The 13,878-nt window shown below is 38.3% G+C and overlaps 1 protein-coding gene across 4 annotated transcripts in view; it reads left to right on the top strand.

Moving 5' to 3' along the window:
• Positions 1-13,671, top strand: part of TENM1 (teneurin transmembrane protein 1) — a 1,080,468-nt gene extending 1,066,797 nt beyond the window's left edge. For all 4 annotated transcript variants that reach the window (XM_063937256.1, XM_063937254.1, XM_063937255.1 and 1 more), the window contains 2 exons: positions 388-530; positions 4,512-13,671. In XM_063937256.1, coding sequence (XP_063793326.1) covers positions 388-530; positions 4,512-5,270 — 902 coding nt within the window. In that variant the 3' untranslated portion in view covers positions 5,271-13,671. The remainder of the gene's footprint in view (positions 1-387; positions 531-4,511) is intronic.
• The last annotated feature ends 207 nt before the right edge of the window (positions 13,672-13,878 follow it).

The raw sequence follows: 13,878 nt of genomic DNA, 5'->3' as shown, positions 1-13,878 counted from the left end.
ATGATAGGCAATCCATTAGTTAATTTGGAAAATTAAACATGCTAAAAATACCTTATTTGTCAAATTTGACCATTTTCAGTTTGAAACAGGGAATCAGGATTTTTAAACATGTTTAACATTCCCGATCCCCAGCCCGGCCATTGGGGGATCGACAAATAGCGACAGTATGTCACCGATGTATGGGGGCCATAATTCTTTATGGTGCCACAAAATGTACACATTAAGCAAGACACAAAAGTTGTCAATAACTAACTGCAAGCATAATAATAAATTGAGAGTTATGTCACTGACGAGAAGAGCTTACAACATAATTGATAATTCAAGTAAATTATACTAAGCAAATGAAGAGAAATACATTTTAACTGAAAATATTATCTCCTTATTTAGACATTGGGAGCTGGTTGGAGCTGTTTGGTTTTCAGCTACATAATGTACTCCCTGGATTTCCAAAACCAGAAGCAAAGGGATTTGAGTCAACGTATGAGTTACTGCAGCTTCAAACCAAGACCCAGGAGTGGGACCCTGGGAAGGTTGGTATTTTGTCTCAGATATATTTAGTACCTGTTACTTCCCATTAAATGTATGCAATTTCAACTAATAACTTACCCAATATGCCACATAGCTCCTCTTTTTTTTAGTCCATTTATCACTTCATAGCCAGCTTGCATGAATGAGAACGGAATAGTTACGAAGAAGACACTTTGAAGCTCCCCTGTCTTCTGCATGCAAAGTTAACAGCTAATTTGTGGGTTGAACCAATACTCATGAGAATGTAGCCTATCAATCTACTAGCAACTGGTGTATCACTGTGACACAAGGCCCTAATAGGCAGTTTTCATGAACACTGATTTAGCCCAGCTTCCACCATTTATATACAATATAGGAAAACAGAATTATTTTGTTGACAAATGCGTTAACTGGACAAAATACGATTATTATCTGTTAATAGTCACTCCACAGTTGATGTAACTTTAGGGCTAATTCTCATACTTTCAGCAGGCTAGATAAGAAGGAAGCTTCCACCTGAATTTTGTAAGGCTACCTCTTTATTCCCTCTGTTGTCTACTGACTTCCCCAACATACAGTATAAATAATGGGAAAATATTAAACCATGCAAAACAACAATAGAATAATAATTTAGTTTAAAAAAAAAAAGAAGGGGCACAGGGGTTGAGAGGGGAGGGGGGAGGCGTGGCATGGAGAATCAGAATATAATTGTTGCATATCCAGTTACTCCCCCATGACAGCTGTAACTATATGAACAGTACACAGACAGTTAAATTCACTGATGGGTTGGGATATCTACAAACTTATTTTTTTTCTTTGCTTCAGCCTCAAAGCAGCTATGTCAAGCTTTCAAGCTTGTAATGTCTACCAAAAGTATTTAAGGAACTCCATCCTACTCTGTATAGCTCCACTAGGGGAGAAAGCTTTCAGGATCAAACCCTTAAGAATACAATTCCTAAGGATCTTGCTTAATTTTCTGTTATCTGCTGAAAAATATATTTAATATTAAATAAACGTATACAAAAACATGGCCAGCACTGCCATAGCCTACTAAGACTAGTGATCAGCACCCATGCCAGCCCCCATCCTAGATATTTAAACCACATATTTTCTTATTTAAAACATTCCATTTCTTTGAGCTTGGTGCTGTAAATTGAACTGAAAAATAATCTGAGAGCTGACCTTTATATAATCCACCCTTTAAGAATTCTAGAATCAAAACGCTCTGTGTTAATATTGGTCTTTATCCTTTGTCAATGCACAAAAAAGAAAACTGTTCCTAGATACTAACATACTGAAATGGTGAGTTAGTTTGTTGGCCTTCAGGAGGAGATGACTTATCAGACAAGAACTGTCTGCCATGTATGGCCTTACAGGCAGCAGACAGGACTTTTACCATCAAACATTAAAGGGGAGATGTACTAAGCCTTGAAAACTGATAAATTGCACGGTGATAAAGTACCAGCCAATCAGCTCCTGAATGCCATGTCACAGGCTGGTTTGAGAAATGACAGTTAAAAGCTGATTGGCTGGCACTTTATCACTGTGCAATTTATCACTTTTCAAGGCTCAGTACATCTGGCCCAAAGAGAGAAGCATACTCATTAGGGAAGCCAATCCCGGGATTGGCCATTTTTTCAATCCCGGGTATCGGGATTGAAAAATGGCCAATCCCGGGATTCCCGGGATACCCGGGATTGGCTTTCACCTAGGTGGCCGCCCCCTCGCCCCACCCCACCTCTGCCCGCCCCGCACATATAACTCACCATATACCGGGGGCGGGCGGAAGGGAGGGAAACACCGTGTGAACACTGCTGCCGTCTCCCAGCAGCAGCTAACAGAGCAGCGTGACCTCTCACGCTGCGCTGGGGACCCGGAAGCAGGAAGCCGGGCAGCGTTTGAGCATCCTGAGGACGCTCAACGCTAATCCCTCAATCCCCAGGATTGGAGCTTCCAATCCCCGGATTGAATCCCGGCCATTTTTGGTCCTAAATCCCGGGATCCCGCCGATCCCGATCCTGGGATTGGCCACCATAATACTCATCCTTGCTAAAAAAAATAATATTGCAGCTAAATTATTAATACCTGAAAGCTTGGGACACTGTGCATGCTCACTACAGGGACTGATTCAACTTCTCTGGGGTGCAGAAATCTAATTTCAGTTCCCCAAGTAACCACAACTGGTAGTCATGTAGTCAGAATCACTTATCCAAGCACTCCTCACCCACACATACCTTACGTGTATACATTCAAGATACCGGCTGTCAGCATCCCGGCAGTTGGAACACGCCACATCTTCGTAAATATAACCATTTTGATACCTGGATTTCCAAACTGTTGGTTTATAACGTTTCTCACCTCACCATTATATACACTTTGATAGCTGTGATTTTTCACAAACATAATATACGTTCATAAACTACATGCAATTACAAGTACTTGGGAACAAGCACTTATTCATGGAATTTTATGGAATTATACATTTAACATCAGGTTAAGACATTTCTAATACAGGTTGAGTATCCCATATCCGAATATTCTGAAATACGGAATATTCCGAAATACGGACTTTTTTGAGTGAGACTGAGATAGTGATATCTCATTATGGTATGCAATTATTCCAAAATTCGGAAAAATCTGATATCCAAAATACTTCTGGTCCCAAGCATTTTGGATAATGGATACTCAACCTGTATAATTATAATCAGGAGATGCATCAGATTTGTCCCAGATGTTTAATCAGATCAGTATATTGCTTTAACTCAACTATCCCATTGCCTCTACACAAAGAAATTAGCATATCAAGTGTAAAACATGTGAAGCAAAGATGAATGAGATATAAAAATATTAATTGTGCTGTAGCCCCTGCAGCAGATTCCTTTTATTACTACTCCAGAGCATGCACTCACCCATTACAGGCAGCATAGGACTCACATAGGATTGAATGCAGTAGCCCAAAGGTATACATAATTGTGCACCACGAAAGAGTGTTCTTGCATGTTTATGTTTTCCATATATATTGGGATGCAGTATATTGGAATGGGGCTGCATCAGAATACATTTAGATCACATGAATATACGCAGAGCCAATAGGGTACTAAGCACCAGTATTCACAGCCTGAGGTGATCACTGCTAAAGTGGGGGAATGAACAGATTGAAGTACTACAGCAAATGCTGAAACTAGCACAAAGCAATGATAGGCTGATCTGGAGTACCCGTGTCATCCCAAAATTGTTGGAAAGCTGGTGGGTTATCTGGTGGGTGTGGTGCCCTACAGTATGTTTAGAATATTTATCCCATTATATCCTAACAGCAAAGACCCAAGTTGTGGGTAGGCTGGGTTTTTTTTCTTTCTCTTCAAGTCATGACAGCTAACAGCATAAGCAAAACTGGAGGCAGGGCAGGTGAGCTTTCTGGAGGGCACAGTATCTCAAAAGCATAACAACCTCCCACTATACTTGCCACATTCTGCCAAGCCTGCTCCAAGGCTCTATATATGGCTGCCAAACCTCCACTTGTCAAATCTGAATCAGGTCCACCTGCTGTTCTGCCATCAAGGATTACTAGCCAGTAGCTGTTTGCCTCCAGCTAGACAGGATGGAAAGCACAGTAGAGAAACCTTATATATTTCTGGTGCAGACCTGACTAGCCTTCAGCAAGGATTAATAATATACTGCGGCTAATTGAATCCCCATAAAAATCATTTGCATTTTAAATTTGAATCAGGTATTATGGCTTATTTTTATGCCCATTATAATTTGTATTAAGCATATGTATATGTCAAATGTATCGGTTTAATTTGCAAAAGCAGAAACAGTAGAGATTAAACTCCTTTCAGTATGCTAATTGTAAGAATTTTGCTAAACCTTGCGCTGGGTATGGCTGATTGCAAAACTTGAAAAAATAAATATGTAATGGTCATTCCACTTAATATAATTTATACACATTGTTAATAATTTGTAATAAATTGAAATTAATTTCCATTTTAAATGTCCTTTTTTAGACAATTCTTGGTATTCAGTGTGAGCTACAGAAGCAGCTGAGAAACTTCATTTCCTTAGACCAACTTCCAATGGCTCCAAAACAAACTGGTTGGAAATGCCAGGAAACAATAAAATATCCCAGATTTGCAGCTGTGTCATCTCTATTTGGGAAAGGCATCAAATTTGCAATCAAAGATGGAGTTGTGACTGCAGATGTCATTGGAGTGGCTAATGAAGATAGTCGCCGCATTGCTGCCATTTTAAATAATGCCCACTACCTGGAAAACTTGCATTTTACTATAGAAGGTCGAGATACTCACTACTTCATTAAATTGGGCTCCTTAGAAGAAGACCTTACTGTCATTGGAAACAGTGGTGGTGGCCGTATTCTGGAGAATGGAGTCAATGTTACTGTGTCTCAAATGACTTCAGTGGTCAATGGGAGGACTAGACGGTTCGCTGACATACAGCTTCAACATGGCACCTTGTGCTTTAATGTTCGCTATGGAACAACCATTGAAGAAGAGGAGGATCATGTTCTGGAATTGGCAAGGCAGAGAGCGGTGGCCCAGGCTTGGACTAAGGAGCAGAAGAGATTGCAGGAAGGAGAGGAAGGCATAAGGATGTGGACAGAAGGAGAAAAACAACAACTTTTAAGCACAGGGAAAGTCCAAGGCTATGATGGATATTTTGTTCATTCAGTGGATCAGTACCTAGAACTTTCTGATAGTGCCAACAATATTCATTTCATGAGACAGAGTGAAGTAGGCAGGAGGTAACAAACAAACAAAAGACATTCTTTGCCTTTGCGTCACCAAAGACTGCCTGTTTTTAAAACATAAATGGTTTATTGTAACAATTTTTTAGATCAGATCTCTGTATATGTAAATATAAAGAAAACATATCCAACTGCCTTTAAATGTGACAGAAGATGGTATTTTAATATTGTTAGTTGAACAATGTAATTCTGAATGCACCAGGGAGGTCTTTTATCATAATGCTGAGTGATGTGTTTAAAGTAAACTTGTCACCTGTGCACAGTTGTGTGGTGGCAATCATTTTGTGGGCTGAAGCAATATTGTGAGAAAGCAACCTATCGATACAATATGAATAAGTGACATCACAGAAACAGGAAGTGATGTGCACAGAGCCTGGGCTGTATTCTCGTGAATATTGGTGCATCTCACTAATTGGCTACCTTCTCTGTGTAATTCACAGGCACATTGTAAGGCCTCTCAAGTGCTCATGGGATTTAAAAAATGACCGTAAAGCTTCTTATATCTTGTGTGGCAGTATTCAGCATTTTCGCTTGCATATTAACCACTACGAAGTTGCCACTCTTTTCTGGAAACTAGAGCTCATGTGATGCTATAGCATCTAGATGAAAAAAAAAAAAAAACCTACCTAAAGTATTAGTAAGTATATGATAAAAACTAAATATGTAATACTGAAATCCTGTCATTGTTTCTTATTTTTTCATAAATTAACATTATTTCAAATAAAAAATTAAGTGTTACGAGTCATGAATACTCCTGTTGAGCTCTAAACCTACCCATTAACTCCACAATTCAAGCAGTACTGTTCTATTATTAGATATAATTAGTAGGCTTAAAAGCATTAATGAGGTTTTATGTTCTTTCAACTGATCATCAAACTATTGCTAATGACTCACTGATTTGATCATCTATTATCTGTTTATAATACAAAAGTAAGACACTACAGTTATAAACTTCTCTACAGATCTGTCTGTATAAATGGTAAGTTTGATAATCATAATTATAAGCAGTGAGTTCTGATGTCATAACTTCAGTGCTCACTATGAAGTTAGTGAATTATTAGGATTAATGCACTGCTTACGGTATAGTATTAGGAATATTAGAAGCCACATTAGCTGTTTGTAACCTGTACAAAAGATGTTTACAGCCGTGTATATTTATCTTGTGAAAAAGTTCATGCGTGACTTCTAATTCCTATACAAATGGCATTAGGTAGTAGGTTATCCTATGTATAAAGGAAATAAACCTCTTTTTTGTGGAACCAGAATATTAAATAATATTGCAACATTTGCAAATGTTGGTTGCATATAGTGATGTTTGGCCAAGTGTATAGGTGCACAGTATTTACTCCATCTTGCCCTTAATGTTATATGCTGTATACAGCATACTACTGCTTTTAATTTTCTCGTCTCCATTCTTAACAAACACAACCTAACTCCTATTTTGAGTATAACAATAAAGAAAATATGTGTTTGAACATATTGTGTGAATCTAAGTATAGCTAGGGATACTGGGTCTGATTCCAAGGTTTGAGCAAACCTATGGCTGCTAGAATGGAACCAAGCTGCTGGAGCCTTTATAACTGTATACACAGATGTAGTCACTGGCTGCGACACACCTGTATCTGACTAGACACCCCCCTGTTACAGTACTTCCCATATATGTTCACTAGCCATCAATCACTGAGTCCAAATTCTCATTGTGACCAAAGACAGTGCACAGTCACGTCGCATGTGTCATGGGACTCAGCTGTAGAACAACCAAAATCATTCCACTGTGCAGACATCAGCATGGCATCCACCTCTGAATTAGAACCACTGTTTTTTTTATTTTAACAGAGATCCCACCAATAACTTTCCTGTTGTTGTTGTTCGACATTGAAACAGCTTGCAATCTGATTGCTGGTCATGATACTCTAAAGCCTTTGACAGGATTTCCACACTATCCACCATTATTTTGCATATTGCCCTTCCATCACAACTGTTCTGCACTATCTCACACAGCATCCTCTTCCTGCTTCATCATCACTGAGACCTTTTTTTTTAAAAAAGTGGCAATCATTTACAATGCATGGTTGTGCCTTGAAAATGAATGCTGCTTTAAAGAAAACCTATGAGTTTGGCCAGCATCCCGCACCTCCGGCCAACTCTGACCCTATTACATATGCCCCACAATGTTAGATCCACCGGGATCCTTACATTGGCACCCTTCCCAGTCAACTGGCACTTAGTAGCACCCCTTGATCCAGATCCCGGCACCTTTCCCTCTCCCTGGTCACCAGGCTCCAGTAACTCTCTTCCTTTACCTTGATACTCCCTCTCAACTGACATTCCTTCATTCTGTGATGCAACCCACTTACACCTTAGTCCTAACAATGTGTTTATTTCCCTGGGATCCCTGGCTCCCAATTCTCTCTCTTTTTAAAACCTCATCTTTACATCTTTCCGTATCACTTGGTACCCAGACCATCAACTCTTATCTGTTCCTGTCACTCCACCTTTATCATGAATCTCCCTCTCCCCTGGCACCTTTTCCTCATCCATGTGGTTCAGTGCCCTTTAATACTTCCTCACAACACCCCATCTGCTTGGATCCTTTCTTTGTTCTCTGAAACCTTTTGTTTTTTCCTTGGCACCTGTTCTATACCCCGCCCTGGGATCTAGTCCAGTAGCAGTCTTTCCTGATTACTCTAGCACCCAGTCTACTTGGACCACCTCCCTGCCCCCTGACACTTTCACTTTTTCCTGTTAACCTCTAGTATTCTGTCCACTGGAACAGAGTTCCTCCCTTTGGGTTGGACTCTGGTCCTTTACCCTGGCACCTGTTCCTTGGCAGCCCTCCCTCTCAGATGACACCCAGTCCTCTCTTCTGAATCTTTTTACTCTTTCTTCTCTCACATGGTACCTAGTCTCATTGGGCCCTCTTCAAGCTTCCTGAGACCTTCCTTTTTGCTCTGGTTCATACTCCTTACCTCTAATATCCTGTTCTCTGACACCCTCTCATTGCCTTTGTTTGAAATAAAAAGAGAAACAAAATTAATATTTTCTTATTTTTTTTATATATTTATTCAATAACTTTAAATAAAACATTGTTTTTGCACTTTAGAAAAAAAAAACAGGCAGCAACCCTAAATATAATTTCAGTAAACAACAATTAAAACAGTTAGGCGTATTATATCATTTTGTTTATTGTTTTCTCCATTAAATTTAGAATAACTGCAGGTGTTACTGTTGCTATTACTGTTAATAAGAAATATTAGTACATGTTTGAATTTTCTACAAATAGCAATACCCTAAAGACAATGGACATCATACCACACCAATGAATTAAAACCTAAGCAATTCTTTCTAAGGAAATGAATTGTAAAGGTCAGTTATATTTGATTGTACACAACATATTAATCATTTTATGTTTGCAGCAGTTCACCTTTAAAGGGGAGTTTTTCCCTTAGGCTCTCCCACCAAAGATTGTATTGTCATTTCAAGTAGGAATGGGCATCTAATTAAGAAGACAGGAGCCGCAAATCGTTTCTCACCCTCCCTCTCATATTTTCCCTCAAGAACAATAGTAGGGACATTTAATGCTTAGGTAGATTTGCCCAAAACCTTGTTTAAAGAAAATCAGATTTTATTTTTATTTTTAAAAAAAATGAAACTATCTCACTAATACAGTATGTTTTTCAATGTTTATATTTATATAGTAGATCTCTGTTCACTTTATTCATCATAGACAATATGTGTTCATGTGAAATTTGAATGTATAAGATTTGTAGTCAGTAGACAGGATGGCACATGTCAGTTATTGCATTCTGGTTTGGGGACATGTACTTTTGTATGACTTCCACCATATAATGATGCTGATATGTGTTAAGCTACATGCTGCTATTAAATTATGAAGTTGAGAAATGGCAATATAATGCAGTCTAGATTTCATACTATTACTCTGCCTACATTAGAACAAAGTACAGTAACTGCCTTGAGTAGTGTAGAAAAAATAACCACCCCAGCGAGTAATGGTCAAATGGTCAATCCAGCTCACAGTATATCTGGCCGACCTGCCAGCTAGGCGCATACCTCCTACAGTAGGGGCTTCTTCACTACCAGTTGGTCGAGATGTACATAACACATCTGATCTGAGAGATCAGCTATATCTGCTTGGTTGCACTGTCTGATGTTATGTAGCAAGTTGTCATTATGTTGGCTTAACTAATATTGAAATGCCAATCAATTGATTAGGAATCAGTCACCGTGTCTAGACAGTAATAGTAAATAGAGTATAATATTATTTCTATCAATTGCCAGCGAGAATACAAAATACATAATAATAATAAATGCATTAATGGTCATCTTCACAGTTGTAAAAGTGTGGCCAAGCAGACAATGTTGTAACACTGTATTGCACATTTCTGCATCTCCAAGCATGGCTTAGTGTATTACACAGTCACATAATTCAAGATTTAGGGGGAGATTTATCAAAGCTTGGGGAGAGATAAAATACCAATCAATCAGCTCCTAACTTCCATTTTTTAGGCTGTGACAGTTAGGAGCTAATTAGTTATTACTTTATCCCCTTTATCTCTCTCCAGACTTTTCTAAATCTTCCCCTTAGCTCTGTTTGAACAGAGGAAGGAGGCAGAATGGGGTTGATATGGGGCTTCTTGCTGAATGCAAGGTAGGTTACATTAGGTGCCCATGTGCAAATAGAAGATTTTGTGTTGCAGAGCAAGATATTTATATGAACTTCAACTGGTGGAAATATGAGACATATCAATGGATCAATATCTTGTCTCCCTCTGCCACAAAGTAACAGTCTTGGAGCTGCCCGAGGTTGGATCTTGGCTTATACTTTCTGTGACATGCCATATATAATAACAATATGTACTTTATATTGGGAAAGCCATATTTTATGTACATAAATACTATTCTAATAAAAACATTAACATTTTTATAAGTAGCAAGAGAAGCAAAAACAGCCTCTATGTTACCATATTCTCATGTGTTATTTAAAACATAAAGGTACTGTATTATAAAATCTATATACTTAACCCTTAGTAGGTATATTACAAAACAGCGATATAACTCCTTTAATAAATGTTCTTCACAACACGGAGAGAAAAATATCAGAAACCTAAAAATAGATAAATACAAACATACATTTTATGAAACAATATGTTAAACAACTAATTAAAGTAGTGATAATATCACTATAAAGCCACGAAATAGGAATAATAAGCTCTCCTGTCTAGATATTGTTCAACAAGCTACTGTAACCTAGCTGAGGACTTGCATACCTAAGTTCTTTAATTGCATCATGAAATGAAAAGTATACAAGTTTGTTTATTTGTTGTTTTTGTAAACACATTGATTGCAGGCCTAATTAGCTATGTACTGTATCTTTTCTATACACTCAGCTGACCAATTTGGGATGCTTGAAAAGGAAATTAGGCTGCTGGGCTGTTTCCTTCCCACTGAGTTCCTTTGATCTTCCTATCTTACTAAGTCTCTGTAGGTCGAGGATCAAACAGTGCAAGTTCAGGCTCAACACGTAAGACAAGCTGTCAAGAACAAAAATCCTCTTCAACAGGGTAAAGGCTCCGTGGGCTAAAAAAACAACTTCAAGGACAAATGTGTGTACATGACATGTGCGTAGAAATTGTATTAAACTAATTCTGCTGACTAAAAGCTATTTTGCTCACAAACACACATGTAAAAAATAGGTTTTAGGTAAAAGCTAAAGGAAATATATCATTGGAGCTTATGTAACCTGCAATTATGGCAGATTGCATAATGTCAAATACATATGTAAAAAATTGGCTCTTTCCCATGCCCAGAAAACTGTTGACACACATATGAGTGTACGTATGTAGATTTATTACAACCTGATTTTCATCTTCTGCAATTTACAGATAAAGGTAAACAGCTAAAGCAACAAAAGTGAAGTAACATTTTCTATTGCATATTAAATAGGATTTTCACCTTCCTGCCGTGCGATCCAATCAGGACTTGGCTGTCATTTCATTTCCAGCAGTGCTTTACACTCTCTGGTATACAGAGACCACTAAAGAGGCTGGCTGTAAAAGTGCCCAATAACATTGAACAACAAAGACATACTTTTAATTGGTTTCCTGTCTAATAAAAGTAATTTTTTGAGGTCAAGAAAAACCAATATTACTAGCTACAGTTTTTGGGTTACACTACTTGATCTATATGTAGTACAGTAATAAAAGGGTCTATGTACTAAGCCTTGGATGAAGAGAGTGGACGGAGATAAAGTACCAACCAATCAGCTCCTAACTGTCATGTCACAGGCTGGGTTTGAAAAATTACAGCAGCTGATTGGCTGATACTTTATCCCCATCCACTTTATCTCCATCCAAGGCTTAGTAAATAGACCCCATAGTTCTTAGGAAAAGGAATTTTAAAATAATATGATATGTTCTTGATATAATATAAATAAGTGGTTTCAATTCAATCAATCGCAAGAAAGAACACAAAATGAAACAACATACAGCAACCGAAAGAACTATCTCAAATAGTGGCCTATTCATAAGAGCATTTTTTCTTTGTCTGACGCTAGTACTCCTCTTCTGGGGAATATCTTGTCAGTGTTCAACAGTAGTCACAAGCAAAGTAGTGTTCCATCTACCCTGATATCTTTGTTCCCTTGCTGAAATGTCTTGGTGGAATCGCTCACCAGACTCAAACCTTACTGCACCACAGTTGTCATGGAAGAAGTCAAGATAAGAGTCAAGAAAGTGGATTTTGAGTAACATGCTGCAGCCTAATTGATGATACTTTTACCCAAGAAGCCATGCACAACACCTTTAAAGGCTTCCCAAGCTGCTTTCTCCTTAAACTTAAGGACTTGGTTGAAGTTTTCATACTTAAGAAGTTGACAAATTTGCGGATCAACAAAGATTCCTTCTTTAACCTTAGCATCACTCAGAAGTGTCCATTTTCCTCTCAGGTACTTGAAAGCTTCTCCATCATTGTTCATTACCTTTACAAAGTTCTTCATAAGTCCAAGTTTGATGTTTAAAGAGGGCAGAAGAATTTTTCTTTGATCAAACCAGAGGACTGTGATGGACATTTATTTCCCCAGGGCACAGATTTTTCCTTGGAGGCCACATTTTTCTATTGTAGTGTGAAGACCTAGCCTGACTGACCCACATAAACAGGAAACAGCAGTACTTAGAGTATCCCAACTGTATACCCAGCAGTATTGCAATCACCTCCAGATTGGTGGTCTTTGCTTTTAGAAGTAATTTTATATTCAGATATGTTTCCTTCATGTCGACAGCATAGCCTACAGGAATTGAAGGATAATTGGCATTGTGCAGCAACACAACTTTTAAAATAAACCTTGATGAGACAATGATAGCCTCCAGTCCTGTGGGCTGTGCTCCACATGCAAAGCTGACATCAAACCACTGACATTACAGCAGGCAACAAGGCTATTTTCATTAATAAAATATTGACTCATATATTTTTTCCAACTCCTGTACACAGACACGTTGATTCTAGGTTGCAGAAGATTCCACTGTTTGAGCCTTGATCTCAGAATCTCTGATTTGTGTTTCAATAGGTATATTTCTCAAATTAGATTACTTAGTTCACTATGAGTATGTCTATGTGGTTCACTCTGCAATTCAGGCTGTGACACAAAATCAGAATCCTGTAATGTTGAAGGCTCAGGTGTTTCCTCCCTCACTCTGAACCCATCTACATCTGCCTGCAGACTGCACTCTTCTGGAGGGTGAGATATAAGCAGATCATCCACATGTGGCACTGGCTGAATACAGAATGTTGGGGCATTCCATATTCATCTTTTATTTTCTTAGTAAAAAGGAGGTACCATGCAGAAATAGCAATTTATCTGTATGATTTGCAGGCTCCCTCACAAATCATTGACCATCCTTTTTTACTCAACTATCCACATAACATGTATTGCACAATATGAAATGCCTAGGGTTTGTCCTGTTCCCCTACCTTGCCTCCAAAATAATGATAGTGGGCTGTCTGCAGAAGTGGAGTAATTTGGTGTTTCTGGGTGGAAAATATTACCACACACAATAATTGTCAGTAATGTAATTTATGTGGCATCCTGGCTTTTAACATAAATTATAACCACAATACTCAAACAAAAGAAAGGAACTTGTGTCCTTCAGTTGATGCAAGCTATATGCAGACACTAAACAAATCATGGCCTACATTGACTCAGCATTCCCATGTTAAGGTTTGTCAACCTATATATTCTCTAGAGTCCAAAATTCCCTAGTATATTACAAAATACCACAAAGGTGCAATATCTTGGGACAGGGCCGCCATCAGGAATTCTGGGGCCTGGGACTCCAAAATAGGCAGGGCCCCTCTCCCCCCCCCCCCCCAAAAAAAAAATTAAGAAAAAATTATATAAAAAAAATAAATTTTATATATATATATATATATATATATATATATATATATATAGAAAACCATACAAAATAAATATATATATATATATATATATATATATACACACTCTCTCCCACTCACTCTCCTTCAACTTACCTATCACGGGCTGGCCGAAGATGTGGCAGCCTGGTCCTGTGTAGCCCCGTCCCCTCTATTTT

Source organism: Pseudophryne corroboree, chromosome 8 (genome assembly GCF_028390025.1).
Source record: "Pseudophryne corroboree isolate aPseCor3 chromosome 8, aPseCor3.hap2, whole genome shotgun sequence".
Lineage (NCBI taxonomy): Eukaryota > Metazoa > Chordata > Amphibia > Anura > Myobatrachidae > Pseudophryne > Pseudophryne corroboree.
This window is presented reverse-complemented; position numbering and strand designations above follow the sequence as displayed.